General features: G+C 42.7%; 4 protein-coding genes across 8 annotated transcripts in view; 1 reads left to right on the forward strand and 3 right to left on the reverse strand.

Moving 5' to 3' along the window:
* Positions 1–213: 213 nt before the first annotated feature.
* On the reverse strand, positions 214–5507 carry hprt1l (hypoxanthine phosphoribosyltransferase 1, like). Its single transcript, XM_056417616.1, has 9 exons — positions 5117–5507; positions 4559–4665; positions 4079–4262; positions 3811–3876; positions 3706–3723; positions 2794–2876; positions 2007–2053; positions 1429–1505; positions 214–766 (listed from the first exon to the last, which is right to left on the reverse strand). The coding sequence occupies exons 1-9, from the start codon at positions 5132–5134 to the stop codon at positions 719–721; spliced, it is 648 nt and encodes a 215-aa protein (XP_056273591.1). The 5' UTR covers positions 5135–5507; the 3' UTR covers positions 214–718.
* Positions 5508–6142: 635 nt separating this feature from the next.
* psmd7 (proteasome 26S subunit, non-ATPase 7) lies at positions 6143–11026 on the reverse strand. The gene is made up of 8 exons (XM_056417612.1): positions 10900–11026; positions 10325–10416; positions 9683–9775; positions 9488–9585; positions 9300–9380; positions 8750–8841; positions 8390–8588; positions 6143–6784 (listed from the first exon to the last, which is right to left on the reverse strand). Exons 1-8 carry the CDS (start codon positions 10971–10973, stop codon positions 6515–6517), a joined length of 999 nt encoding a protein of 332 aa, XP_056273587.1. The 5' UTR covers positions 10974–11026; the 3' UTR covers positions 6143–6514.
* A 57-nt stretch (positions 11027–11083) lies between these two features.
* On the forward strand, positions 11084–12162 carry LOC130195871 (dynein light chain roadblock-type 2-like). Its single transcript, XM_056417617.1, has 4 exons — positions 11084–11159; positions 11419–11494; positions 11579–11746; positions 11890–12162. Exons 1-4 carry the CDS (start codon positions 11142–11144, stop codon positions 11931–11933), a joined length of 306 nt encoding a protein of 101 aa, XP_056273592.1. The 5' UTR covers positions 11084–11141; the 3' UTR covers positions 11934–12162.
* A 1020-nt stretch (positions 12163–13182) lies between these two features.
* The window catches only part of LOC130195867 (genetic suppressor element 1-like), a 36868-nt gene continuing 22064 nt past the window's right edge, over positions 13183–27986 (reverse strand). For 4 of the 5 annotated variants that reach the window (XM_056417606.1, XM_056417607.1, XM_056417610.1 and 1 more), the window contains exons 2-16: positions 26326–26505; positions 24776–24975; positions 22687–22841; positions 22356–22559; positions 21193–21351; positions 20084–20367; positions 18335–18644; positions 17614–18221; positions 17413–17525; positions 17040–17319; positions 16394–16507; positions 15913–16293; positions 15419–15718; positions 15197–15300; positions 13183–15034 (exon numbers count right to left, since the gene is read on the reverse strand). In XM_056417606.1, the coding sequence (XP_056273581.1) occupies positions 14897–15034; positions 15197–15300; positions 15419–15718; positions 15913–16293; positions 16394–16507; positions 17040–17319; positions 17413–17525; positions 17614–18221; positions 18335–18644; positions 20084–20367; positions 21193–21351; positions 22356–22559; positions 22687–22841; positions 24776–24975; positions 26326–26505 (3530 nt within the window). In that variant the 3' untranslated portion in view covers positions 13183–14896. Of the gene's footprint in view, positions 15035–15196; positions 15301–15418; positions 15719–15912; positions 16294–16393; positions 16508–17039; positions 17320–17412; positions 17526–17613; positions 18222–18334; positions 18645–20083; positions 20368–21192; positions 21352–22355; positions 22560–22686; positions 22842–24277; positions 24436–24775; positions 24976–26325; positions 26506–27986 lie in introns of those variants that run through there. The other variant, XM_056417611.1, reaches the window with a different exon arrangement.

Raw genomic sequence — 27986 nt, forward strand, 5'->3', positions numbered from 1 at the left:
CAGTGATGCGTTTGATGGCAATTATACATTTGCTTCTCAAAGATAAAAACGAGCGTGTAATAAATGTGAATCCAAACAGTCGCATGGTCAGACGGGTCAATCGATGCCCTGTTTGTGTACGTGGTTACGGCTTTAATTGTTTAACACGGTTTAGTTCCCGTTGCTCTCCCGGGATGACGTTAAAGTGCAAAAGAAAAAGGAAAAAAAACTAAATTCAGAGATTGGACGAGATTTATTTATATATTGCTGTGTACAGGTCCTCGATGAAAACGTCACATATGAAATTAAACATACAGTACATTCCAAGTCAGTCACGATCTGGCATAATGCTAAATCCATGGCATGAAGATATATCCGCATTTTAAGTTGAAAGAAACAAACTGAAGGCTCCTTAAATTTGACTGACAGCTCACTGATAACAAATGAATGACATTCTTCTTTCCATCTCCAAGATAAAACTGCAATTTACAGGAAAAGTATACACAAAAAAATAATAAATAATTTCAAATTTAACAACCAAAATATTCACAACACATAACTGATCCCATGTATAGAGGAGACGTTAAATGTTCTTTAGTTATTTACAATCCACAAGTCACATTTTGTGGATTTCTATGTAGAAAGTTAAATAAGATTCAGAACACAGCAAAGTTAAGGAGGGGCATCACAGTGGTCCTAGTCTTGATTTCAGTCATCGCCTCTGCAGCACTTTATCTGCTCATACTTTGTACTTCTCCTTGGCTTGATCATTCAGTATACAGATGTGCTGCAAAACAAATAAACATGACAGTGAATTCATGTTTTATGAATTTCCATTTTCCAGGGATTCTATTTTATACTTTAAGTCAACACATACAGCCTTGCTGTACCCATCAGAGGAAACCAGCTATGGCCTCTGTACTGTTTTTGGGAAAGCAACTTTAAAAAATAAAAGAACTGACGAAGTCTTTACATTCTACACTCAACCACAAAATAGACATTCAATTTAAAAAGACAGGTTTTAAAATAACATTTTTCCTTTCAAAGAAAAAATGGTATTAGACTTGAAAGACATATTTAGCATGTCTCCACGACAGCAGCTTCAAATTCAGCCATTATTATTTTTTATCATTTACACCTGCATCTTTCTGACTTGTCACATCTCAAAATGGGAGAGGGCTTTGAAGCTGCATTCAAAGAAACAATATATATGATGACAAAAATAAAATGCTAAAATGTTGTAAGCTACACCTTCAGTCATCCCTGAACAATGAGAATGCTACAAAATATGTTGCATGTCCCAATGTTATACTAAACACTAATTGACGCGTATTCACACGAGAAAAGCTACAAAATCGATGCTTTTATTTTTTTCTTCTTCCTTCAGTTATTCTGCTAATATACATTATTCTTTCATAATGAAAAAAAGGCAAAATGCAGCAAACTTACACTGAGATCTCTGAAGTACTCATTGTAGTCCAAAGCATAGCCCACCAGAAAGGCATCCGGCACCTCAAAACCAATGTCTGAAATAAATGTAGAGACGACATCAGCGAGTCATAAAGAAAACAAACTACTTAAGTGCAGTGGAAGTAGAACTCTCAGGCCGATAAAAAATGATGAAGAAACATTTCCCCATTATCCTAGGCTGAACCAATAGATGTTGCTCTTACCATCTGTGTGAAGTTGTACTTAAGCCATCAGTGTAGTGGAAGTCAACATGCTTACACAGCGGTCCTTGAGCAACAATCTTAAATAGATTATGAAACTCAAACCTAAAAGCCTTACATAATCAGAGACCGTGTGAGCAGGGGGCTATCAGGCATGCGTTAGTGCATAAGTGACATGCTCCGCTACATTTGGAGTATGTTTTCATAAAATGACTTTTAATCCTGCATGGAAGCTTTAATACCACTTTCACCACCTTTTAAAGAACCAGGGACACATGTGAGTGACGAGCATGAAATGAGCACCGTTGTATACACTTCACAGAGATCGTGTCTTAGTGTGAGTAGAGAGGCACTCACAGTCTGGTCTGTACCCTGAACTCCTGGGGGTCCGCTTCACCAGAAGGCTGGAATTACGAAACAAACAAAATATAGTATACAAAGAAACAAGAGAAATGAACATGTCGAAGACAATTAGCAGTTGTCATAAGCTTTTCATTGCAGGTTTTAATACAGTTAATATAAATAGTATAACGTTAATAGCAAGGCCTACATATGGCCTACAATGGGCACTTTGAGTTCTTCAAACGTAAATATTCAAAGCTTTCAGCACCACGAATAAATACTATTCAGCCATGTTGTATTGAGGTGGCAGACATGTCAGTGGTAGATATTGCTAAATGTCAGCGGCATGAGGAACTATGCATTGCTACAAGCGGAAATGGTTTTTTTGTTAAGCGTGGTGCAAGACATATTCGCTATAAATACAGGGCCAACATCAAAGCAAAATAAATAACGCTACTCATATACAGTTGATCAAAGGAAAAGTATCATCTGTTATGGAAGTATCGGAAGAAGCAAAAATTGCTTCAACACATTTCCTGATTCACCCAGCCATCAGGAATTCATCAGAGAAATGGCCTCTTACGCCACAGCGCAGTTAAACTAGTGCGGCAGATTAACCTTTAAGCTGCTCCCTCCCTCCCTCCCTCCCTCCCTCCATCACATCTCTAATGCAGTGCTAAAGAGGAGTGTCCATGAGCCAACAGGACTGTTCTATGCACTCTTGTGCAGACACACCAGCCAGTTACAGCGGCGGTCTTTTGTTCAGCCTCCTGGACTGTAACCGGTCTCCGACGGTGCCTACCTCACAACTTTAACCGTCTTTGGATTGCATTCACTCAGCAGGGAAAGTAGCGTCTCCATCGTCCTTCCCGTCTCTACAATATCCTTTTTATAATGCACGACACAAGAAGAGTGGTCACATTAAAGTTGAGGCATAAAGGAAAAGCAGCACGGCTTAAAACATGACTCGTATGCCAATCATGTATCACTGTCCGTGGAGTTTTGTATTAAATTACTTTTACTCTCAAATTATGTCTGAGATGTCATTTTTAAAAGATGTACAAATGCAATTGGAATGTAGATCATTACAAAAGGGTTCCAAAACATGACAATTTATTTATATATATACAGGACTGTCTCAGAAAATTAGAATATTGTGATAAAGTTCTTTATTTTCTGTAATGCAATTAAAAAAACAAAAATGTCATGCATTCTGGATTCATTACAAATTAACTGAAATATTGCAAGCCTTTTATTCTTTTAATATAGCTGATTATGGTTTACAGCTTAAGAAAACTCAAATATCCTATTTCTAAATATTAGAATATCATGAAAAAGTATACTAGTAGGGTATTAAACAAATCACTTGAATCGTCTAATTAACTCGAAACACCTGGAAACACATTTTCAAATGTTTGATTTTGTTTTGCTGTTATAAATCTTTTTTTTTACTTGGTCTGAGGAAATATTCAAATTTTATGAGATAGGATTTTAGAGTTTTCTTAAGCTGTAAGCCATAATCAGCAATATTAAAAGAATAAAAGGCTTGCAATATTTCAGTTGATTTGTAATGAATCCAGAATGCATGACATTTGTTTTTTTAATTGCATTACAGAAAATAAAGAACTTTATCACAATATTCTAATTTTCTGAGACAGTCCTGTATATATAGAGAGAGAGAGAGAATAATCAGAATAAAGAAGAAACCACTTACCTCAACAATCAAAACATTCTGCAGAAAAACAAATGATGAAGTAAACAACCAAACAAGAATGTGTGGTTTAAGTATTTCTGCCCCGACAAACTCCAGCGGACTCACCTTCCCGGCGAGACTGGACAGCTCATCCCATCCTATGACTTTGACGCTGTTTGTCGACTTGTCATTCTATGTGAAAGAAAGAGACAACATGATCCATCTCAGCAAACCTAAATGACATTAAACATCTGTACATTGCATTCAGCATCGCCACACTTTGAATACTGCAGTGGCCCATTTCTGCTTGAGGAAGATGGTTCTCATTAATCACACACACCTCTCACATTAGCACAAGTGGTTCCTGGGAATGAAATGAGAAAAAGCGGCTTACGCAGTAGCTCTTCACCCTAATGAAATCCACTGTCAGGGGGAGTGATTTATCACTGTTCTGGTTCAGTACTTTAATGTAGTCCAGGAGGTCTGCAAAGAAGGTGTAGCCTCCTTTCAGCACACACAGAGCTACGATGTGGTGGCCCCCCATGTCCCGGATTATGTCACGGGCCAGACGCTCAGTCCTGCGTCAGAGTAAAGAGAACACAAGGCAAAGGTGAGCGCACTTTGGACAGGGAGGCTTACAATGGCTTACAATGCATTTCACAAAACAGCACGTTCAACTCCCAGCCTCCTAAAGCCACATTCAAATGCACTTCATGATGTGGGCACCAGTGATTTGTTAAACAAACACAGTACACTGCTGTAAACGCACGAGTCTGTGAGTCTGTGAGCATCCGGGACAGTGAAATGGAAAGACAGAAACGATGACTAGACAGAAATGTGAGTCGCTTTCAGTGTTGGGTGCTGGTTGGTTTACCGGTCCATGATGAGTCCGTGCGGGATGATCACCTTGTCCAAATCGTTCTCATAATGTTTGGGGATACAGAAAAGGTCCAAATCGTGGCCCTTCTCATCGTCAGCGATCTGGAACAAGAAGAAGACAACTCTTCAACTCAGAAGAAGACACGCGTGTTGGCTCTGGCGGATAACGTGCGCCAAAGAGGCATTTAATCTCAGTGGAGCCATTGCCCCCGCAACACGGAGCCAGCTCTCAACCACCTATACGCCCCCCCCTCCCCCAGCACACACATGGCTGACACATGGCGGTGTACAGGACACCAGGCGCTCACGCGGCGGAGCACACATGAAAAACACTCAGACATTGATTGGAAAGGTGAAGCTCGTAACGCGCCACCTGCCGCAAATACAAGCAGGCTTCCAGGACACGGTGCACGGAGCTCCACCAGCAGCACCACCAGCAGCACCACCAGCAGCACCACCAGCAGCACCACCACCACACCTTGAACAGGTGAACAAGTTATCGGATCACCAAACAAATGGCCGAACAAGCGAGGAGCAGACAGTTTAGTCTCACCGGCAGATACGAGGCCATGTTGCCGCCCGTCCCGTTCAGTCGCAGTGGCGTGTCTGAGAAGTCATGCTCCGAGAGAGAGAGAGAGTGCGAGCGAGAGAGAGCTGACTGAAGGTGGAACGAGCTGCACTCCTCCAGGAGCGTGCGCGCGAGCAGCACCCGCGATGCTTCTGTCGGGTTTAAACCCTTTACGTCAGAATCCAGTTGACCGAGTCAATAATCTGATTTGCCCGACACAACCTGAGCCGTTCAGAAGCGCTGTGCCGCTGTGCGACCGACTGCTCCCCTCGTTCACCGCGATGCCCGCGAGCCGTTTGGAGAAGCTGCAGATGACGCAGTTTGTTTAAATATAACGGTTATTTCCGCCTGTCGTCGCTGAGATGCCCCACAGTGCGAGTGGTTGCGATGCCTCGGCTCTGTGGTGAGTTCAAGGGCAGTCTGTACATACCTGAACCCGCTGTGCACGTCTGAAGCCCACATAAGTCAATATACGTAGCCACTATTACATCACATGCCATTTTAATACATCTGGTTATATAATGTGTTGCGCTTTTTTTTAAACCATTTTTATTTTGGCGTCCAATTGTGTGACCACCATTTATCTTTTATTGAACTGTTGTGGAGCTTTCACTCTTATCACATGACTCTCATCCGAAGAGGTGGGCTGCCCAGTTCTCAAATGTATTTTAATCAAGGAGTCACTTAAAAACATATTTAAAACGTCTGGACAGTTAACCTAAACACAACCACTTTTGCAGGCCTGTATTTAATTAGCGTGTCAATAAAGCAAATGTGGGTTCATTCTAACTGATTCTTCTTTCCATATTTTAGTATTCTGTTATAGTTTTGCCATTTGTATTATAATATTCATTCATACACAAACATGACAGTAAACTGCCTTTTCATTGCCGTCTGCTCTCTCTCACACCATGAGAAAGGTGCTCTCAAATCACACATCAGTACATAGGCCTACAGACATGTCTATTATACAACAGTTTATACATTTAAAACGATACAATAGGAACAGTGAAAACTGCAAAAACAACCCATTTTTAATATGATCCCAATTTAATGAGTAAAACAGAAACAAAAGTTTTTCCATTATTACAAAAAAGACACCCCAGGTGTTATACCAACACCAGGAGCATGACAACTATGAAAACAGAATAAACATGTTTTCATAGTTCAGAACACCAAAGACGCATACATCATCATCTCTGTACGATAATAACAGTCTTTGAGTGCCACTTGTGACCATGAGGCCAAATCTCAAATGACACCCTTCCCCATATAGAGTCCTACTTTTAGCCTGAGACCCACATACAGAGCTGTGACTGTGAAAGTAGAGCACCATCCAGGTGAAGATGGCATTATTTGAGAGAAGACCTTTAGGGAGAGCACTCATTTCTTCTTCTTCTCATCTTTCTTGACACCATCAGCTTTTTCCTTCTCCTTGTCTTTGTCCTTGTCCTTATCATCTTTTTTCTCTTTGTCATCTTTCTTCTCTTTCTTGCCTTCTTCCTTCTCCTGTCCTTCCTTTTTTTCTGCGTCACGGTTGGAAATCTTGTTGTTGATCAGGTTGTGAAGCGCCACCACAGAGCGTATGAGCGAGGCAAGGTAGACCACCAGCATCTGGTCGTTGGTCTTAAGGTAGAAGGCTTTGGTGAATTCCTGCAACGATAGAAACGTAATATTTAAACTTAATATTCAGGAACACAAAACCATGTCTAAAGCACTACAACAATCTACATCATGTCCATATGAAATTAACACGAATCTGGTAGCTATATAAATTTTTTAATAAGGTGTACTGACTTCTGTTATGCAATTTTAGACAGGGTTGCTGAAACCGTTTGACCAGATAAAAAGAAACCAAAAGATGATCAAATGCAAAACTGGTGGTTGAGTATTTTAGAAATCAACTTAGCAAAGAAAACTTATAAAAAATGAGTTTAAAGTTCAACACAAAACCTATTTTTGAAATCATTTCAGTAAACCTGAACACAAACACAATCCTGCCACCCGTTGACACCTTTCATTGTTGGTTGTTTCATTGTTCATGCTGGTCAACATTTAAGCACAAATTTGCCCTTAAGCAGCGGCCCACAACCCGCGGGCTGCACCCCGGTACCAGTCCGCGGCTCGGTTGGTAACGGGACGCAGAAAAAAAGTGAATACAAAAATTAAAAATCTGTTTTTAAAATCAGTCGAAAAAATACTTTCTTTTGAAAAAGGACCGGATACACACGTGTGTGCGCCTGAGCCGCATTTAGGAGTCTTAAAGTTCGGGTTTATCGCTGCAGGCAAGTCTCATGCGCCGAATCCTCTGCTGACGGAACATTTCAGTGACAAAGAACGGGTCTTAAAACATATGCAACCTGCTCAATGAACTCTGTCACTTCAGGGGAATGACAACTGTTTTCAAGTTGGCCGATAAAGTCGCTGCTGTGTGAGCGAGTGAACAGAGGAACATGAGACATGTTTCACACGTTGACCGGTGGAAGAGGCTTTTAAAGAGTTCGAGCTGTACTTCCCAACCACAAAAGACCCGACTGTCAAAGAATAGACCCGCGACCCATTTGTAAACAAACACACCAGGCGAATCGAGCCCGAAGAAGATCGGCTCGAGATCTCAAATGAAGTTTAAAGTGACATTTCACGCAACAACTCTGCCGCTGTTCTGTAATGACAGCGACCAGAACCAAGTTACGGAGCAGACGTAACAAACACACGTCTAAGTTATTGTCTCCCATCAGTGGCTCGTTGCAGACAAACAAGCGCAGGGCCCACACTAATTCGGCGTAATGGTGAGTTGTATTTTTGCAATTTATGCCAGTCGTATAATTTCATGACATCATATTTATATTGCCGGTCTATGACAATAATTTCTGACACGCTGGTTGGGGACCGCTGCCCTATAGAGACTCAGTTTGCCCTCTAGTGGATACAATTAGAAGCTTCTGCCCAGATAGAGATAACGGTTTAAAAAAGTTTTTAGTTAAAACAAATTGTGCATCAGTTGTAATTTTACAGTACAAATTAAATGACAGGTGTGCCAAAGTTTTTTTTTAAACAAAGATTAATTGGCACAGCTTTAATTCATAGTAAAAATCCAGCTCTTAAAATACAACAACCGATAAGCAAAATAAACTAGATATCAGTTCTGATTAAAGTGACCGTACAATCATTACAATTCAAAACAACTTTCTTTAGAGGTATTACTGCACACACACACACACACACACACACATACATCTTAAACACAAAACAACTTACCAGTAGATTTACATCAGGCAGCAGATTGAAGACATCCTGCAGCTGGTAGATAATCTGGTGGTTGATGGGAAGTTTTCCTGCCGTCACTCTCTCCAGGTAAGAGCGGATTTCCAACAGCTTCGAGTTGAGTCCTTTCAGGCCGTGAACCTGATTTGTGATCCGCTGCGACAGAGTGCCCACTGTGGTATCCTTGATATCTCTGGATATATAATGGGCATCATTGTGAATGTCTTAAATAAATGTATTTATAATGAAGTAGCAGTAGAATTGCTATCATTCATACTCTCTAGTGTAATGACTAAAACGGCATGCATTATTAACAGTGTAGCAAAGTGAGTGAATCAAAGGTTTTATTTGTACCTGAGCAGGTGCTCCACACCCACTTCCTCTGCCTCCTCCGCTCCAATCTCACTGGTGACATGTTCAAATGTCTTGGATGTTGGTGTACCATCCTAGAAATAGTAAATACCAACAATGAAAACAATTCTAAATTCTACTTTAAACCAAAGTTGGTTTTCAACTAATAAATAAAACCCCTCAAAAGAAAAGTATTAGTAGTGTTTGAAGCCAACAGAAGTAAATGGACGACAGCACTGCAGTAAAGACGGTCAACTTTCACTGAAAACCGTTCTAAAAACTCGGAAAAAGAGAAGAAAAAATATACAGTATTCAAATGGCCTTTCAATTTAGTCTCGTTCCCAAATGACCTTGCAGAGAGTCGAAATTGTAAGAGTAGTCGTAAAGCATTATTAATTGTAAATCACCAAACTTATGTCGAGGTAGCCCTACGCCATCACCAAACTCACACAAATGGAAATGTATCATTTAATATAATAATTCAATAAATCAATGCTTAGCAGCGCAGCACCCCCATCCCTTTTTAGTTGAATACAATCAATGATCCACTCACGTCATGAATTTCCTCCACGGAGATGTATGCTTCTGTGGGTAGACCGAGATCTTTGGGCTTCACATCTATAATGACTAACACCTTGAAGATAAAATACAAATATGAGCGACTTTTCTGACATCAGAATGAATATGAGGGGAACAACATGTCCACCTTCAAAAGAGGAAAAAAGTTAAGCAGTTACATACCGAATTGGTACAGTACTGTTTGACGAGCTCATTGATGGCAATGTCATTCTTATGTAACTTGGGTCCTGTGTGGTACCATCCGACTATTCTTTCTCTGGCTGAAGACACGGAAGACAGTTATTAACAAGTATCAAATTAGGGCAACACCATCACATGAAACACAACTGAATCCCATAGATGTAGGCAGTGCATTACCGTTAACTTTCTTGAACATGCCATACATGTTCTCCAAGTAGTCATGATCCAGGAACCACACCGAGTCGTCCCTGTCATCTTCATCAAATGGCACTAAAGGAACATTGACAATGAATTCAAAGAATTTAAAGAAATGGACTTTGGCAAACTAACATTTTAATTAAAATAGTGCTGCAGCAGGAAATGCAGGGTTCCACAGTAAAACAAATTAAGTCTAAGGAATATTGAAAAATCTTAAAAGTGGGCGACTGGTTTTACACATGATTAGCTTACTTATATTATGATAAACTGTGTAGTGTATTCTGTGGTTTTAGAGGAAGCCATCTATAGTTGACACTGCTGATGATGTCATCTAGATTGTCATAGTTTAGGATTGAATAGTTTAGGATATCAGTTATGTGATAAGGATGTGTCACAGAAAGTCAACATTACAACTTGAGGTACATTAAGTTTGAAAGATTAGGGTATTTAACCGGTTGGGTGAGTTAAATAAATGACTGTTGAGTTGCATTATAAGTGAAGAATTCAGTCTTTTCAGAGGTTGTATCACATTAGTGACTAAAACTAACTCTCGGTCACTCTCTCTATTTTCCTGAACTAGTTTCTCCGAAGCCCTCTTAATGCTGTCTTTGTGTCACTCACCTGCAAAACTATTTGAGACGTCAAGAACTTTTTTGTGCCATGATCCCAGAAGGACACCAACAACTCGTTTCTGGTTGCCAACTTTTCCTATCCTGTGGATTGAATTGTCAAATGAACAGAAAGTCTGGTTAAGATTCCCATAGTTCTGTCCATAGAATAACATGTCATATTTATATTCTTTTTCCATGCGTTTCTCAGATATAAACGCCTCGACTCATACAGACTGGGTCGTAAGCTAGCGTTAGGTTACTTGAGGAAGCTAATGCCCACATCTTCATGTAATGAAATAAATGACACAATTACATCCTCAGAGTGTGATCTCTCGTAAACCATAAGCAGCAGAGTCTGCCATTGTTGATTAATTTAACCGTTGTTTTCCGACAAAAGGTGACGAACTAAACAGATTACCCTGCGCTAACTTGGCGTGAACTAGCTCGCTGCTCTCTGCGTTCACTCTCAATGGGGCTCTGACTCAGCAGGGCTAACAGTAGCTTAGCTTAGCAGCTACGTTACGCTTCTGGACATGTGAACATCCATGTCTGTGTAAAGAACAACACACACGCGGAACCACTGACCTGTTAAAGTGATCGACCACGCTGAGCAGTACCAGGGGGTGAACGACCACATTTTCTACTGCTAAATCCGGCATTTTCTCAGTGAAGACACTCAGCAGCTCGCAGCCCACCTCAACACAATGACGGCGACGCTTGACTTCCGCTTGCGTCCGACGTCATTTCCGTTTCTCTTGGCAACAGAGAGATGCGGAAAAGAGTAGAAGAAAAGTTCTCTGTTTCTCAGACAGCCGTGGACACACACCATGGCAGGGATTGGCAACGTAAACTACCGGCTATTAGCTTGTTAAGCGCTTTATGTCTCTTCACGAGACACTTATTGTAGTTTATGTCAACGTTAGATAACCGCAAACCGAAAAAATATATGTGTTATTAACTTTCAGCTAACTTGACTGAAATCAAATCAAACATCTTGTTGCTGTTTATGTAACTGTTTAATTAGCTGTATCTACCAAACGTAAGTCTACATTTCATTGTGGTGGTTTTATTAAATATCTTCCAACTATTTCATTCTGTCTGCAGGCTGATGTTGAGGAAACACTGAAGAGGATCGAAGCCCATAAAAGTGTGATTGGGACCATAGTTGTCAATGCAGACGGTGAGTCAACAAGCAGAGTCTACATCTCCAGGAAAACTGGTCGCCTGTATGTAAAGGTTTTTACTAACTGTTTTATCTTTTCAGGTATTCCCATCAGAACAACTTTAGATAACTCCACGGCAATTCAGTATGCAGGACTTTTTCGCCAGCTCACCGTGATGGCAAGGAGCACAGTGAGGGATATTGACCCTCAGAATGACCTACTTGTTCTCCGCGTCCGCTCCAAGAAACACGAGATCTTGGTTGCACCAGGTGAGTTTGTAGTAGTTACATTTCTTTTGTTTACTTAATGATGACCACAGGAACAGGTATTTATGTAATATTCAACAGCTGTTACTTAAAAGAGGCTGTATATTTTAATCCCCCTTCTTCTCTTGTTTCATCGGTTTCCACAGAAAACGACTTTCTGCTGATAGTCATCCAGAACCTATGTGAATAGCTTCTGGACATTTCCATGAGTCGCCCTTTGTTTTGTCACATGATAGTGCTTTATCCAGGCAAAATGTCATGTGTTATGTTATATAACTGCATAATCCTTGTTTTTCTGCTTTTAACTCAAGTATGTCGCCTCAATCATTGTTTTATCGTATGTAGTCCTATTTCTTTCATTATATTTTTTATATTGAATATGTCTGTAAAATAAAACTGCTGGTGATTGTACAATACTAGATCATCCCCGTTTATTCCGATGGGTGACAAATGCAATTAAAACCCTGAATAAATAGGAAAAGAAACATAACTGCTGCAGATGTTTCCATACAGACAGACAATTAAGAAATGAACTGTAATGTATAAAGATGTATTACTAATCTAGCTTTGTTTATGACTAGATGGCAACAGGAAAACATTTAAGTAAATTAAAAAGAGAGATCATTATTGAGCTTTAGCTACAAAGACTGCTACGTTGACTTCAGCTGGATAATCTTTGTGACTGGAACTCAACAGGAAAAGAGACGAAAGAGCACGCGCCTGAATGCTTGACCCAGTGTGGTTGCTATGGGTTACATTTTCTTGGAATGGTGAGAGTCCACTTGTCCTCTGAGAGACAAGGGTCCCTGAAATCAACGCAAAGTGACTGTTACTGAACACTTTTATCTAGTTGTGGAAGGAGTAGGCTGTGCAATGCACATGTGACAACCTTTACGTGGATGTTGTTGAACCCGTTGGGGCAGGAAAACATCCCCAGTTACTATTCTTAGTGCATTGAATCTGAAGAAACCGCCTGACACAGAGAGATCTTATCAGGTAATTGAAAACACCTGGGGTTGCATAACCTTTATTTGCAAGCTGCCAAATAAATGTAAGTAAAAGATGCAATGTTTTCACATGTAATAGAAGAAGAAAAAGTAGAACAACCCAAGTTAAGTAACTACTAACTCTCCATAGCTGCTTTTGTTCCATGTAGAAACATTTATATCTGGGTGAGCGTGGTCTTTTCCAAGATGACAAGGCTCCCAGCCACATGACTGGTTTGATGTGTATGACAACTATGTGAATCATATGCCTTCCCAGAAACTTGAGCTCAACCCAATCTAACACCCATTTGGGATTTTGGAGCAATTTCTTTTTAATCAAAAAAGACAGACAGGAAACATAGTATGATATGAAAAAAGGGAAATAAGGGTGACATGTAATATGTGTCAGATGTGACAACTCTGTCCCCCCTGATAAATGACAATGACCAATAAGACATTTTACAAATATTTTAATGTAAATTTCCATCAGAATGTACAGCAATATATGTTAATAAATAATTCATCACAATTATACAGCCCAAATAATACATTACATGACAACTGATTGAAACAAATATGCAGGATTTCACAGCAAGATTGAGGACACTTAACAGGTGATGCAGGAAAGTCAGGTGATTTGGGGCAATTGCTACTAGTTTGTGCTTGTAAGAATTGGCTTCTGGGATTTTAACATTCAGAGGGAAAGGGCCAGAAGTTATGCATTTGTGACATTTGTTTTAACTGGCTTGAACAAAAACATCTCATCAAAAGAAAAAGAGAGGAGGAGGTGTTTTGTTATCCACAGAGGGATACTGCCATTCTGATGTTTATGTCACCCATAAACAGTTATAGATATGTTTCAAGTACTCTACCAGTATCAAGTGAAAATATATAGTTTTATCAGGTTTGACAGGCCTGAACTGGAACTGAATAATAATTTGGCTTTTCCGTTTCCTTGACAAAATCCTTTGACTTTTCTACAATAATTTAAGAAGAAATCACCGTCAGATAGGTGTAAACAATGGTAAGGTGGGACAATATGTCTGTAAGTGGTTGTTTCACTCAAGTAATGCCAATTATTAAGAACATGTGTAGAATCTTGCAAAAGGCTGAAAAATATCACAACTTTTATTCTCTTCAAGTTTTATCAACATTTATAGGCATGTGGAGGGACAAAGACTCTGGGATAAACCATCTGAGCGATCGTCATGACAACTTAATCATGAGTGCCATGTTGCCTTGCATCCCCAGTGCATCTTGGGGCATTTTGAGGTCACGTACCATTTCTCAAATACAACTTTCCTAACATCCTTCATTTTCTAAAAATTTTTTATTCTGACCAGCAGCAGTTCAAACAAAACATATGGCTTCCCACAAGAGATGGTTAAAACAATAAAACATACAAAATTCTTCGCCTATCACAAATGACATTACCAATGGAAATTGTATTAAACCTCAAAAAACTTCATTGATACCATTTGCCATTATATAGATAATATCTTTGAGATGTTTCCTATCCTCTGCAGAAGCTTTACAAGCACACAAAACGGCTTCATCTGTGAGATTCAGTGCTAAGTAGACACTACAACATTACACCACACAGAGGACCGTCAAGTGTTCCTCAAATTCCACTGCAAGTGCATCCTATCAAGTTTAAGGCCTGAGGTGTGCTTTGATTCCTTGACTCAATTTTCATTCTCTGAGTAAGATCAAGTGACCTCTGCACGCGTACTCTCTTCTTATTGCTGTCCAGAGAGGCTACAGATGTGTTCCAAGAGTCACATCTCATTTGTGTGAATCAATAGAGTTTATGCAAAAGTGAACATAACATGAGCTAAATGGCATGTAGTCCTCAAAGCGAACTCAAGGACTAGTGGGACTGGTTAGCATTATGAAAAATATGCTGTTTCACCTACACAGTGTTATCAACCAACAACAATAATCCATAGGCTGAATGAGAGAGAGCGGGAATGCCCGGACCACATGGTCACCATGGTTTGCGGTTAGCGTGGCAAACATGGCAGGTAGTCAGTTGAATCTGTAACCAGACAGGTAACACGACTGACCGGCCAGTCAAGTGCAGAGTGATCTGGCTCCAGTCTGTCATGTTGTTGTTACTGTTCCTGTGCTGTCAGAGGCGTATCCGTCAGGGAGTGGGTGTCAGAGGTCACCTTGGCGTGTGCCCGTTGACTTGCCCCCTGCCCCAGTGAATGTTAGGTAGTGTCAAACACCTCCTGAAGTGCTCAAGCTGGGCCTGAAGTCTCTCCCTCTCCTCTCTCACTTTCTGCCTCTGACTCACCAGCTCCTGACAAAAGAAGGACAGACAACAACTCTCATTACAGAACCAAGACTTTCTGCACTAAGCTGCATCCATTACAAACAGTGATAACAAGGGGAAAATGGGAACACTGACATTAAAAGATGAAAGTACACACATCTGCTTACCGCTGTGTTCTCAGATACTTACCCCCATAGTGAGAGTGAGCTGCTCTGCAGTTCTGGTCAGATTGTAATTCTGTGCTTCAAGTCTTTTACACTGACTGTGTAGAACCTGCTGCTCTGTACCCCAGTCTGTAAAGAGGAGAAATTATATCCATTCTAATACCTCTTTCACATAAATGATCTGACAGCATCGTGTAGTCCGTTGATCGGAAAATACATGCATGCAACTGACTGGACATGGACTCACCATCCACATACTCATGGTAGGCCTCAAAGATAGCTTCAATACCCTGCCACTTCCTTGGAGCTATTTCCGTTTCCATCTCATCATCTTCCTCCTCCTGACCAGACTCTTCCTCCTCCTCATCAGACAGGTTTTCCCGTGGTACTGGAGTGTCCCTGCTGGCTACATGGGAGTGGAAGTGGTAGCCATTGATGTGTGCATGCTGAGGGGCATGGATAAGAGTTGAGTTCTTCAGTTGAGAGACGTTGTGAGGCAACGAGCGGTCGGCTTTCATGCCGGTCTCAGGGACACAATTTGAGACTCCTTGGAAGAAACGAGTGAGACAAAAAGGCTAAGTCAGTCATGGTAGTACCTCCTGAGGAGCAAAAATGGTGACGACTAAGATCCATTGAACTTTGAGGATGTTACACATAAACACCACTAGGTGGCAGAACATTGTCATTTCTTAAATTCACCATCAAGCCTAATGATCATGCACCTATAGAGGGGAGGCTAACCTTTGTTCTGCAGTGTGTTGTGCGTGGACTGCAGCACAGCCTGGTGGAAGTGCTGAGCAAAGGCCTCGGGTGTAAACCTCTCCCAGGGCCGATTCCGTCCATTCTGCACTGAATTGGGCTCCTTTTTCTGAGACGAAACAACAACGCCATTCTGGAGGCCCTGGAGCTTCCCGTTTGGCTGAGCCTCCATAAATTCAGCCTTTTCATGATGGGAGTTCAAAGGTGGAGGGTTGCGGGCCGTGCGGGTGTCCATGGAGGGTTTTAATGTGTCGCTATGGGGGACATGTTTGGGTTTGTGTAAGTAGGGAGGGGAGGGGCTGGGAGAGTCTGGGTACTGATGTCCATTTGATTGACTCGGCAGAGGGGCGGATGAGGAGTCACCTAAAAACACATTTTTACAGTTCCTTAGAAATAGTTTTTGAGGCTTTATGCATACAAATATGTGAGTGTGTGTATTTGCTGAAGTGTCTGTGTGTCTCACCAGTTAAGTGAGCAGGAGGACTGCTACACGGAGGTAAAGGATTATATCTGAGTGTGTCTAATGTCACAGACTTCCTCTGAATGGCCCTCAGCAGCTCCTCTGTCCTTTCCTTATCTACAGAGAAAAAGACAGAATGAGAACACCTGTCATTCATATTTGAAAATTGGGCTTAAAATATTGACATGCATGAGGAACTCATGGAAAAAGGTCAGCAAATGGGTGACTTGAGGATACGACACAACCAGAGACAGACTATGGACAAACACATTTAATGAAGGCTTTTAAATCTGTTTTCATCCAGTCTCCTTTATAAAGGATAAACACTATGTCCACATGTACATGCCATCTCTCTAAATATTTAATCTTGCCAGTTTGTATGTGTATAGCTATTTTATTACATAAAAAAGTATTATTTGAACACATTATTAAATTATATTCATACATTTTGATCAGAAACCTTTTTGACTACCCTTGCTGGGGAAAGAAGATCCTACCACAACCTCCTCTCAAGATGCTTCCTAACTTTCTTTCTTCTCACTCCTCCTACAGCCTCGGTTAATAACGAAACTGAGAGAAACTAAGTGTTCCCACGGGGAATCCCACTTCCACTGTGAAGAGAGCAGAGTAACACGTAGGATGTTGTTACCTCTCCTCTGCTGCGGGCTGACGTGGGAGAGGTTGAACATAAGGAGGAAGTCTTTTTTCTCATGCAGTTCCGGGGTGCTGTCCATCTGCTCGGCAGAGTACGGGGTAGTTAAGGGAGTTGAAGGTGCTGAAGGTGAAGAGGCCTTTCTCTTGCCACGCGCGGCCGGCGGAGAGAGGCTGCGCTCTCTCATCATCCGCCTCCTCTTTCTCCTTTTACGCGTCAGGAGCTCATCGCGATGGGCCAGCGTGGTCAGACCACACACACGCAGAAAATCCACTTTCTTTGGAGAGAGACATACGGGCAGGTGAGTATCACTCGAACAAAACATTTTAAAACCTTGTATGTGTATGTGACGTCTGTTATGTTTATGCACCTCGGAGGATGTCTCCAGTTTGAGCGGAGCCTGTTCTGTCACTCTCCTCAAATGGGCTTTCACCTCCTCTTCGTCACTCTCATCATATGACTCGTCGAGTTCAAAGTAATAACCTGGTGCGAGGAGAGAAGTTAGGAGTATGTCGTCATCTCTTCTGACTTTCCACCTCTGTGCCTCTTTATGCGTCACCATTCTGCTCACCTCCTTCTCTGGCCTCCCTCCTCCTCTTCTCCTCCAGGTCCAGTTTGCTGAGCAGCCGACGGTGCTGCTGGAGAACCTCGTCATACACCAGTGTGCTGGCGGGCGGCTGACTATGTCGCTCCCTTACTGGAGACGGAGACGCTGCCTGGCACCGTGCCACCGGGTCAGTACCAATAACAGGAATAGACGGAGGCACAATGGATCTCTGGTGGAGGTTATTGATATGATGGCGGTGATAAAGGCTCTGGATGGCTCTGTCCTGGTCTGCCTTGTTCCAAGACCCTGGTTCTTGTGAACCAGCTCCCCTGAGTGAGGTGTACCTCTCTGTGCCTTCCGCCCTCCTCCTGCCTCCTTCTTCCTGCTTCTCCCCCCAGCTCATCGTGGGCCTGTCGGCTCTGGTCAGTCCTGGAGGTGGCCGACTTGGTGGTGTCGGAGGGTTACGTTTTCTGCGTAAGTCAGCGGGGGTGTCGACAAGGGAGGCTGGGTTCCACAGTGTGGTCGTAGGGGCAGGAGGATGCTGGGGACCTTTAGGGGAGATAAGGGGAGGCGGAGCTCCGAGGCAGGGAGGTACATCTTTGCTTCCTGGGTTGTGATGGACTGAATGGGTTCTGTTTAGGGAAATACAAATAAAATCACATTTTGATTCAAGTTCTCACGGCACTGAGTGGCATTACAGAAGTATGAAATACTTTTTTTATTTTATGTATTTGAGCATTTTCACCTGTGATTGTCTCTCCTCTGCTCCACTCCTTTCCCCGGTGACCTGAGGCCCATCTCCAGCGGACCCTCCCTCTCCTGCCCTTGCCCTCGTTGCCGTGTTAACCACGCTGCCTCACTGGCCCTCTGAGTCATCATCGCAGCTGCCAGAGCTCCATGCATGCCTCCAGAAGCAGCATGATGCTTACCCAAGTGAGAAGGCACCAGGCTGGGCACAGGGTGTGGGATAGAGCCCCTGGAGGGGTGAATGCCCGGCGGCAGGGACAGAGGTTTGGGTGCTGGGAAACCTGTGTGCTCAGAGTCCTTGGTTTTATCTGGTGAAACAGAGGAGTTTGGAAACCAATAATTAGTATTCAGATAGGGACAGCACAAAGTGTCTGTCAACATTTGGATGAGATTTATTCAGACATCCTTCGGCATCTTACATAGCAGTTGGATGGACACCAATAAAAAAGCTAACTAAACTAAAAGTTTAAATGTGTATGCAGTGTTGTGTAGGTTGATTACATTTCAATACATGCACCATTTATATATCTATTTGTAATTTGTAATAAAAATTGAAAAAACAGATTGGAATGCTATATTTTAGGTGTAAATGTAGAGAGAGGAAATCTCAAAATGATTTATGGTTCTGGTCCGGTTCCTGTTCCCAACCGACATGAGTGAACATAAAGTTATACAGAGTGACAGGTAACTTGTTAATTGGACAGTTTTTTCCCAGATGAGGAAATCAAAATGATGCAGTACTTTTTGGTTTTTGATGAGTATATTTATGTATATTTTTATATAATAACAAATTGATTGCATGTTATGAATAATGACGGGGAGAGAAAGGACAAAAGCGCTCCCAATGACTGGTGCGTCGCCATTACTGTGGGATCGGTGTCACACACTTTTTCGTGGACTTAATGAACTGAGAAAGTACATCAAGATGGATACAAACACGGAAGTTTGAAAAGTTTTTGAAATTTAAATCAAAACCAGGGTTACATTGACGGCTCGCCCGGCAGCCCAAACGAACCGTAGTAACCGGAGAAACCGGCTGTAGTGTGTTTGAACATCAGAGAGCAAAGAGTGACACAACAAGTTTCAATGTGCTGCCGAGCCACACCAAGTGCAATTACTGTTTCCGCAGGACCGACTATGCTATAATAACAATAACAATAATAATAATAATAATAGGTCTTGTCTCTATCCATTTACAGTAGAGTGAATGTCAATCTGGTTAAAAGAAAGGCACCCAAAGAAAGCAAATCCTGTATACTTCCGATTTAAAGTTACATTTAAATTTGCTCAAAAGATTGTGATATTTCTTGCATACAAATGTAATTTTTTAAACAATGGATGTGCTAGAGAACAGGACAGTGCAGCAGCATAATCATAAGTATTAGCCCAAACCAAATGTCATGGCAACGTGGCGAGTACAAGAGTTTGAACAAACATATTTTTCGAACCAATATTGGCATCCAGTCTCACATGAGCAGGACCAACAAGTTATGATTTACATCTATTAAAGAACCTAACAGCTGAAGAGTGTCTCTCCTCCCTGGTGGTTTCTATGAGGTAAACATGTCGACAGTCATCTGCACTCAGGACACCTCACTATGGTAACTTCATCCAGAATGCATGTCCCTTCCCTCTGAGGCCGGATCCACACAGTTGTTCAACGCTGGGTGTCAGATTGTGTTTGTGCCTGCATGTGTGCACACATACTTGAGTATGTGTGTGTGTGTGTGTATTTGTGTGTAGGTACCCAGTCTGTTCGGGGTCAGCCTCTCTCCTGGCCTGGCCCTGTCCTCCGGTGGTGCCCTCCGAGCCTGCAGCTCAGCCAGGTAGTGGCTCTCGGCTGCTCTGACCATCTGCTGCTGTCTCTCCCTCTGCCTCTCCTTCTGTCTGTCCAGCTCTCTCTCCCGCTCCTCCTCCCTCTCTCTCTCTCTCTCCCGTTCTCGTTCCAGCCCTGCCTCGCGCTCCCTTTCTTTCTCACGTTCACGCTCTTGCTCTCTCTCTCGCTGGCGTAGCTCATTCTCCATCTGCAGCCTGTGGGGGAGGTTGACAAGTATGCACGCACACACACACACACACACACACACACACACACACAAACACACACACACAGGGGGAGAAGGTGAGAGATGCAACACCCAACATGAGGCAGATATTAACCACACACTGGTGAACCTCACACAAACAATTCTGCTCAAAGACACACACACATACACACTTGCAGAAACACACTCAGTTATTCACACACTCTCTCCACTTACCATGAGGAAAATAATCCATACACAGCATGACTGAGCAAGAGCAGATGAACACTTAATAGGTATCCACAGGAAAAGGACACACACGCACACACATTCAGCAGCAATCAATAGCACACAAACAGACCTACAGGATGGGCAGGAGCCATTACAGAAGCAGACAATAATACCGTCCACTTCAAACACAAACATTTCCCCCGTGCATTATGCCACAGGAAAACAATGTGTATTGTGAAACTGAGAAAGGAGTTCAAACTGCAAAAAGAAAATGCAGAGAAATAAAGGAAGAGAGAGGTGGTAAAAGAGACTTCCCTATGTGTGATTCAATGTGTGCACTGGCTTGCATATGTATGTGGATGGGTGTGCAGTTTGTGTGTGTGTGTGTGTGTGTGTGTGTGTGTGTGTGTGTGTGTGAAGGGCAGCGTGTGTAATGAGTGTATAGGAGGCACTGTTGGGTGTGTGCTAAAAATATCACACTCAGCAACCTATGCCTACCCTGCAGAGAGAGATTACACTGCCTAGAGAGAGGTGGGAGAGAGAGAGAGAGAGAGAGTGTGTGTGTGTGTGTGTGTGTGTGTGTGTGTGTGTGTGTGTGTGTTACCTCTCAGCCAGCGCCGCTGTGTGGTTCAGTTCTCCAGGGTAGCGGCCTCCAGGCATGTGCAAGTGGAGGGCAGAGTGGTGAAGAGGAGAGAAGGCGCCCCCTGCCGGCACAGAGTAGAACTGCGACCGTAGTGCGGAGAGACACAAGGACTCCTCCATCCTGGGACAGACAGACCGACAGACAAGTCACATTATATCTGCACATGCCAAGTGAGGAAAGGGTGGGAGATGTGATACCTGATATGGAAAAATGGCATTGCAGCAGTGACGGTGAAAAGACGAGATATGAATGAAAGTATTTTAGGAGGTAGAATAATAGAGTAATTCACAGAAACTTGAAAGAAGGAGTATTCCTGTATTTTTTAGCAACATGGACAATTTTTTTCATTATCTAGTGCTGCATTTTAAGTAGACGCCAACACACCAGTTGGTCCCTTGTGGACATGTGATGACTGTATCAACACTGCTTTGGATAAAATGTTGAACTGTTCAAACGTTCACATTTTTAGAGCATATATGAGTAAGAAGCAAACTTCAATGCATGTAAAACATTTTCATTATCCATTGCTGCATTTTAACATTTGTATTGATTCATGAATTAAGACCCATTTTAAACGAGTAGCATCAGTTGTATTCCTTCACCTTTTATTGTGATTTGTGCTTTTTACAACATTGTTTCTTTGTTACTTCTCATGCACTTCACTTTCTCACACTGAGTATGAACAATTTTATTATAATAGTGTTTCTTTGACTCTCTGTATACTGTATGTGGTCATTGTTTTAACATGTACACTGACCAAACAACAAGCAGGTACAATGGGAGTACGCTGGTGGAAGTCTACTTACAAGATGAAAGTTTGGTGTAGTTTTAATCATGTGCAAATCTTACGTGTTATCACTGGCAGCTACCAGAATTCCCCTTTAAAATATGCTGTTTAACAACCTCACATGTATCATAAATGATGTACTCTAACTGCTTGTTCCAGCACTTAATTTAGGCTATATTAAATTCATAATGAGAGCCATTCAGTCCAAAGATCTTTTACGACCGCACCTTTTAATCAAATGTCTTCTCTTGATTAGTTTTTAAACAAAAATGATGTGGGTGTTTAGATAACACGAGTTAGAGAGTTACACATTGAGAGTCTAAGGTGGTGTTGTTACCTGGGTAAGGACAGCGGGTGGTGCATGTAGGCAGGATGATAGTAAGCAGCAGCAGCTGCAGCGTGGGCCGCGGCCGCTTGCTCCAAACTCAAGGGTAGGGAGGTCATCCGGAGATCATCTGAGGTGGCAAAGGGCCGCAGTGCTCTCAGGTACTCTTCTGGGATGGCCCCTGAAGGCACCCCGGGGTGCATCTGCCCGGGCAAACTGCAGAACAAGTGCACACAGTGTTAATTTAAAACTTAAAAATGTGCTTTTAAATGTGTTCTGTATGAATACTTTTAGGGGTTATAAAAACAAATAAGGTCAAACTCTGAGTGCATGTTGCACCGACCTGAGGCTCTGTATTCTGGGGTCCTGCATGATGGAGCTTGGGGTGAGGCCAAAGTGGTGGGCCAGGTGGTGAGGTGGAGTCCTCTTATCCTGTTGCGGCTGGCTGTTCTCAGCACACAGGCGCTCCCTGCTGAGTCCCTGGACAGTCAACTCAATCTGACAGGCAGACAGACAGTGTGAGAGCAGACTTTACTACCGATATCCACGTGGTTTGAGTGTGTGCTAGAGTGGGAAAAAAGTTCAGGAAAAGAAGAGAAGGAAATGAGACCGAGGAAACCCCCCCAAGCTGCACCCAGAGGCTCAGCAGATTGTAAAAGGGGGTCCGATAAGTCATAACAGGTCAAGATCAAAGTGGAAAGATGATCCTAATATCTGGCCAACTGCTCTCTCTCTCGTTCTCTCTCGTTCTCTCTCTGAGCTTCCCACTCAGAGAATTGATTACTTATAGTACCGTTCCAACTTTCAAATCACCACCAAGACAAAAGGGAAAAAGAAGAAAACTAATTAATAAAAGATGTTTAAAATAAATTCCCAGCAAATAGCTACTCACTGGGCTGTGCTACATGTGACGGGGTTCTGGGCTTGGCTCTCTCCCAGGTTGGTTAATATGTCATGAAATAAATAAAAAAATATATATAAACCTAAAATCTAGCATTGTGGAAAAACTATCAACTACTCTATTATAAAAGCAAACTAGCTCCCAGAAAACCGTTGACTATAGTATATAAATAATAATAACAACTGTGTTGTATCTTGTTTCTGCAGCAACAGACAGGGGTCAGACCGACCACGGACAACCCACAAACAAATGACTTCTCCCAGCAACATCTGATCTGCTACCATAGTTTTGTACAACACTTGCAGTGAAATATCTGTGCTTTGAATATGTTTGAATAGTTTTGAATCTGTCACTCATGGAAAGCAGATTCAAACCAGCGTTGGACCATCTCTCTCTCTCTCTCTCTCTTTATCATTCAGCAATCTCCGCTGGTTTAAAATGAGAAGGGGAGGACGACAACACACGGAGAGTCTGGAGAGCAGCCATCACATTCCTTGACCTCTGACCCTGCAGACAGCCAACGGCCTTCAGAGATGCAGCAATAGACACACTTAAACCGTCTGTTTCTTTAGCTTGAGTCATTGTATTCTGGGACAAGCGGCGTACAGTAAGGACAAATACTGAATACATGCAAAGATTGAGAGCCCTCTCTCCTCTCTGTCACTCTCCTGCTTATTCTTACTCTCCCTCCCCTCCTTTCTTAACATCCTATTCTCTATTTTCCTGCCTCCCTCCCTCCTTCTTTCTCTCTGAATGTCTGAATGGGAGCCCCAGGCAGGCAGAGCCACAGAGTGGTCTTTGTGAAGGGGGAGAAAGGCAGCTCTGATCCAGGGGGAAGTGGCTACTGTGGGGGCTAACCCCTGCATTGTGTGAGGGGCCTGGTTCCTCGCCCCACCTTAAATTCGTTCACACACCCACAAGCAAACACATCCATAGACTAACACACACACATACACTGGTCCCTCTTCACATCGTGAGCTTTTTGTGGTGAAGGGTCAAGTACACACACACATATGCGCACGCATAGACTCACACACGCACAACCACTGCAGGAAGCTGGACACAATAGGTGCCAGTCTCTGCAGCCTTCAGTGTTTCTTTGCAAACCCCTCATGTGTTGCTGAAAAAGACATGGACTGATTAGTGAGAGGAAGAGGGGGGGTGAGGCAGAGGGGTGAAAGGATGAAAATGAAAGAATGAGACAAGACAGAGAAACAGAGAGTGGGGGGATGGAGAGGAAGAAATGGAGGGATGGCTGGATTTGACAGTTTGATGTTGACAAGCACTGAGACGATTTCTTTCATGGAGGGAGCAGCAGCAGGACGGATGAAGGAGACAGAAAGAGACGGACGACTCATCTGTGCTGAGAGAGAACATGAGAGAGAGAGAGAGAGAGAGAGAGATAAAGAAGAACAAGAGAAACCAGCAAGATGAGGGAATAGAACACACAGATACACAGAGTGAGAGCCGCAGATGTCTCAAACTTGTCTGGAACACCAGCGTGTACGGCGGTTGGTAAAGGACGTCTTACCTGTCTTCCGTCGGTCCTCCACAGGCCGTTGCTGGTCTTGGTGGGGGCAATGGTGACCACCGGAGGGGTGCCGCAGACACCGTGGCCCCGGGTCTGGCCCAGGAGGGGCCCTAACGAGCCCCTTTTAGGGGTGGTGACTGGCGAGCTGTGACTGGTGGCCGGGGAAGAGACTGGAGACGACTCACCACTGACTGCAGAACCTACGGCGGGGAGAGACGGAGTTCACGAGGCGGGAATAAACTGCTGCTATCAGACAGTTGATCAGAGTAAAAAGAGGTCAGGATTAAACAATCCCCCCGTGACATAATACAGATGGTGCACTAAGAAGGGAAAAAAACACTTTTTTGTCAGTGCGCTGGCCTGTGACGACGTAAACAGATTTGATGAAAAGCATTTTGGCAAAAATGTGACATAAATAAAGGAAAGTGTAAAAAAAGAAAGTAGAAGATGATAAAAATGGGACAAAATGAAAAGGTGTGCGTGAGAATTATGTGTGTGTGCACGCTCGTGAAATAGCAAAAATGATATAGAGAGAACACGGAAAGGATGTTAAAAAAAGGAAGGTGTTAAAAGGAGGCTGGGGTGTGACGCAGCAAAGGGGGAGGTGTTAAATGTGATAAGGAGAGAGTACGTGTGTTGTTCGTAACATTCACGCTTCTCTATTACTGTAACACTCACTAACCAGTCAACACAAACACATTCAGAGATGGGAAGACGGGGGAATAATGAGATGGAGGGAAGGTGGGAACGAATGAGTTCACGTGGAGCTAAAGGTAGAGAAAGAGCTACAGGGAGAGAGAACGAGAAAACGAGATGATGATGGAGAGTGGGAGAGAGAGCTTGTTATAATTGGCTGTAATTAGATTCTCATTATTAGGAGATGAATGGAAACGGATGAAGGAAGAGACAGAAAGGGAGAGGTCAGGATAGGCCAGCTCTTATTCAACACCTTCATTAGGACACCAATGAGCTGAGGGAGGACTTACACACACACACACACACACACACACACACACACACACACACATACAAACACACACAAATACCAGGCAGTAAAACATTTCACAATAATCCACAAAACACAACCTTGGTCTGTGTAATGATCTGTTTACACAATTATCGGCACTGTGATGCAACGTGTAATTGTCTGTCATTAGCATCTCGTCTACATCTTAAAAGGAATAGTTCGACATTTTTGGAAATACACTTATTGGCTTTCTGACGGTGAGTCAGATGAGACGATTGATACTGTCACTGGCACTGGTTAACACTTTATAACTTGTTTGTTTAATCTGTCCACAAATAAAAAAGTAAAAATGACAAACTGCATGCAGTTTTAAAGGCTCCTTTTCTCCTTATAAATAATAAATAAGCATTTTTTCCCAACATGTTGAACTATTCTTTCATATCATATGTAGCTCAGATGTAATATTTTATTTATTACTTAATAGGGGTGTTTCTTTTTTGGAAGAGTCTACGTGTGTGTGTGTGTGTGTGTGTGTGTCTTGCGGACACAGGGCCTGGAGCCGCTCTGGATCGTAGAAGCTCACCTCTGGGGTCCTCGGCCTGTTTGGCCAGTTTACGCAGGGCAGCAGCGAATCCGGAGTTTGCAGATTGGGCAACTGCGTTCCCATTGGTTAGTGGGCTGAGGGGACTGACAGTGGCGGTGGTGCGAGTTGCCGTGGAGATCATTCCTAATGATGCCGATTTATGGGACTCATGGTTCATACCTGAGGAGGAGAGCGGTAAGAATATGAGGCGCTTTGACAGACGGACAAATTGCATCATGGCGTTTATCCTTTGATGTCTTTCAATAAAACAATCCGGGAATTCGATCACCACGTCTTTCTAAAAGTAGAAGATGAATCATTTTGTAAAAACATGCATCTTTTTTTTTTACGCAGTAGGTTTCTCATTTGTCCTGAATGAATGAAACTCATCCACAGGTGCTCAAAGAGAAAGGAGAAGTGTGCGTGCGCCTTTGTGTCTGGACATCATAGCGAGCGCGTAAGCGTGGGTCAGCTCCGTCGGAGACGGAGTGGAGGGAGTAGAGCTGTGTCACATAGAGCGGTGACCCTAATAGCAAATGACACACATGAGCGCACACGTGTCCATTTCCTCAAGGGAGCCAGCCGACACATCGTAAGACCTCTGGAGTGTCTCCACGCAAACATTATTAAGTATCACCGCAGTTTTACACCCTCACAGATGTGAGCATGTGAACGCACAAATAAACACACACACACACACACACAAACACACACACACACAGATAACGGGCAAACCCATCGATCTACTGAATAGTGGACACACTTAGACCAGACGGGGTTAGTGTAACCTTTGTCTTCACCCTCTACCCTCTTACTGACCCACTAATGTTAATTACAGCTGGAATTAGCCGCCAGCCCACTGCCTGCTACAGCAATGACCTCATTACCACAACAACGCACGCACACACACAAACACACACACAAAAACCCACAAACACACACACCTTTCAAACATGCATACACACAGCCAAAGCAGTAAACACACTCATGAAAAATTCATACGTGCACATTGAACACCATAACTGAAGGTTGTGCTCATCACATGGGGGATTTTGAAGAAGCAAAAGAATAAACGGCAGTAAGCAGTCAGAGTTTGTTCATTGAAAGAATCGTGAATCTCACATTATTCACAGATTAGATGTCGACATTCTCCCTGCCAGCTTTCACACGTGTGAGGAAGCTGTGGATCGATAAACAAAGTGAGAGGGGAAGACATATGATGAGTAGATTGGGGACAAATACAGGAGAGTTCCTGTGTCTCAATCTACTCTTCATATGTCTTCCATGAGGAAATCACCAAAGCCAAATCTTTAAATTACTGACCACGAAGTGTGGATTAGCAGAGGCTGCTGCCTGGAATAAAGTTATCTGTACATTTCTGCTGCATGTTTTGAAAACCAACAATTAGGTTAAACATTATCCAAGTGTTGCTAAAGCTATTCCAGGTTTTACAACGCTGTCAGTTTAATCAGGTTGTTTCCAGCCGCCTCAAAGCAACACAGACAGATCACTAGTAACCTGTCAACATCCATCGACCTGCCCTCAATGACACATCTAATGACTGGAATATAGACAATAACATGCATCTCTGATGTGCTTGTACATTAGGAAAAGGGTCCACAAGATGTTCTGTAATATTCACTTCTCTTATCTGTTTCGGG

The sequence above is a fragment of the Pseudoliparis swirei genome, chromosome 6, assembly GCF_029220125.1.
Source record: "Pseudoliparis swirei isolate HS2019 ecotype Mariana Trench chromosome 6, NWPU_hadal_v1, whole genome shotgun sequence".
Classification (NCBI taxonomy): Eukaryota; Metazoa; Chordata; class Actinopteri; order Perciformes; family Liparidae; genus Pseudoliparis; species Pseudoliparis swirei.

Bases quoted from the DNA above. Each gene is read 5' to 3' on its own strand.
- psmd7 (XM_056417612.1), bottom strand. From the start codon at position 10,973: ATGCCGGATTTAGCAGTAGAAAATGTGGTCGTTCACCCCCTGGTACTG. The intron at 8,589-8,749 runs GTACAAATAAAA...TTATATATCCAG, and splicing joins GGTGTGGAGCACCTGCTCAG to AGATATCAAGGATACCACAG. The intron at 6,785-8,389 runs GTAAGTTGTTTT...CTATCGTTGCAG, and splicing joins TGCCTGATGTAAATCTACTG to GAATTCACCAAAGCCTTCTA.
- hprt1l (XM_056417616.1), bottom strand. The intron at 4,263-4,558 runs GTAAACCAACCA...ACTCTGACGCAG, and splicing joins CACGGACTCATCATGGACCG to GACTGAGCGTCTGGCCCGTG. The intron at 2,054-2,793 runs GTAGGCACCGTC...TCGTAATTCCAG, and splicing joins AAGACGGTTAAAGTTGTGAG to CCTTCTGGTGAAGCGGACCC.
- LOC130195871 (XM_056417617.1), top strand. The intron at 11,495-11,578 runs GTGAGTCAACAA...TTATCTTTTCAG, and splicing joins CATAGTTGTCAATGCAGACG to GTATTCCCATCAGAACAACT. The intron at 11,747-11,889 runs GTGAGTTTGTAG...CGGTTTCCACAG, and splicing joins CGAGATCTTGGTTGCACCAG to AAAACGACTTTCTGCTGATA.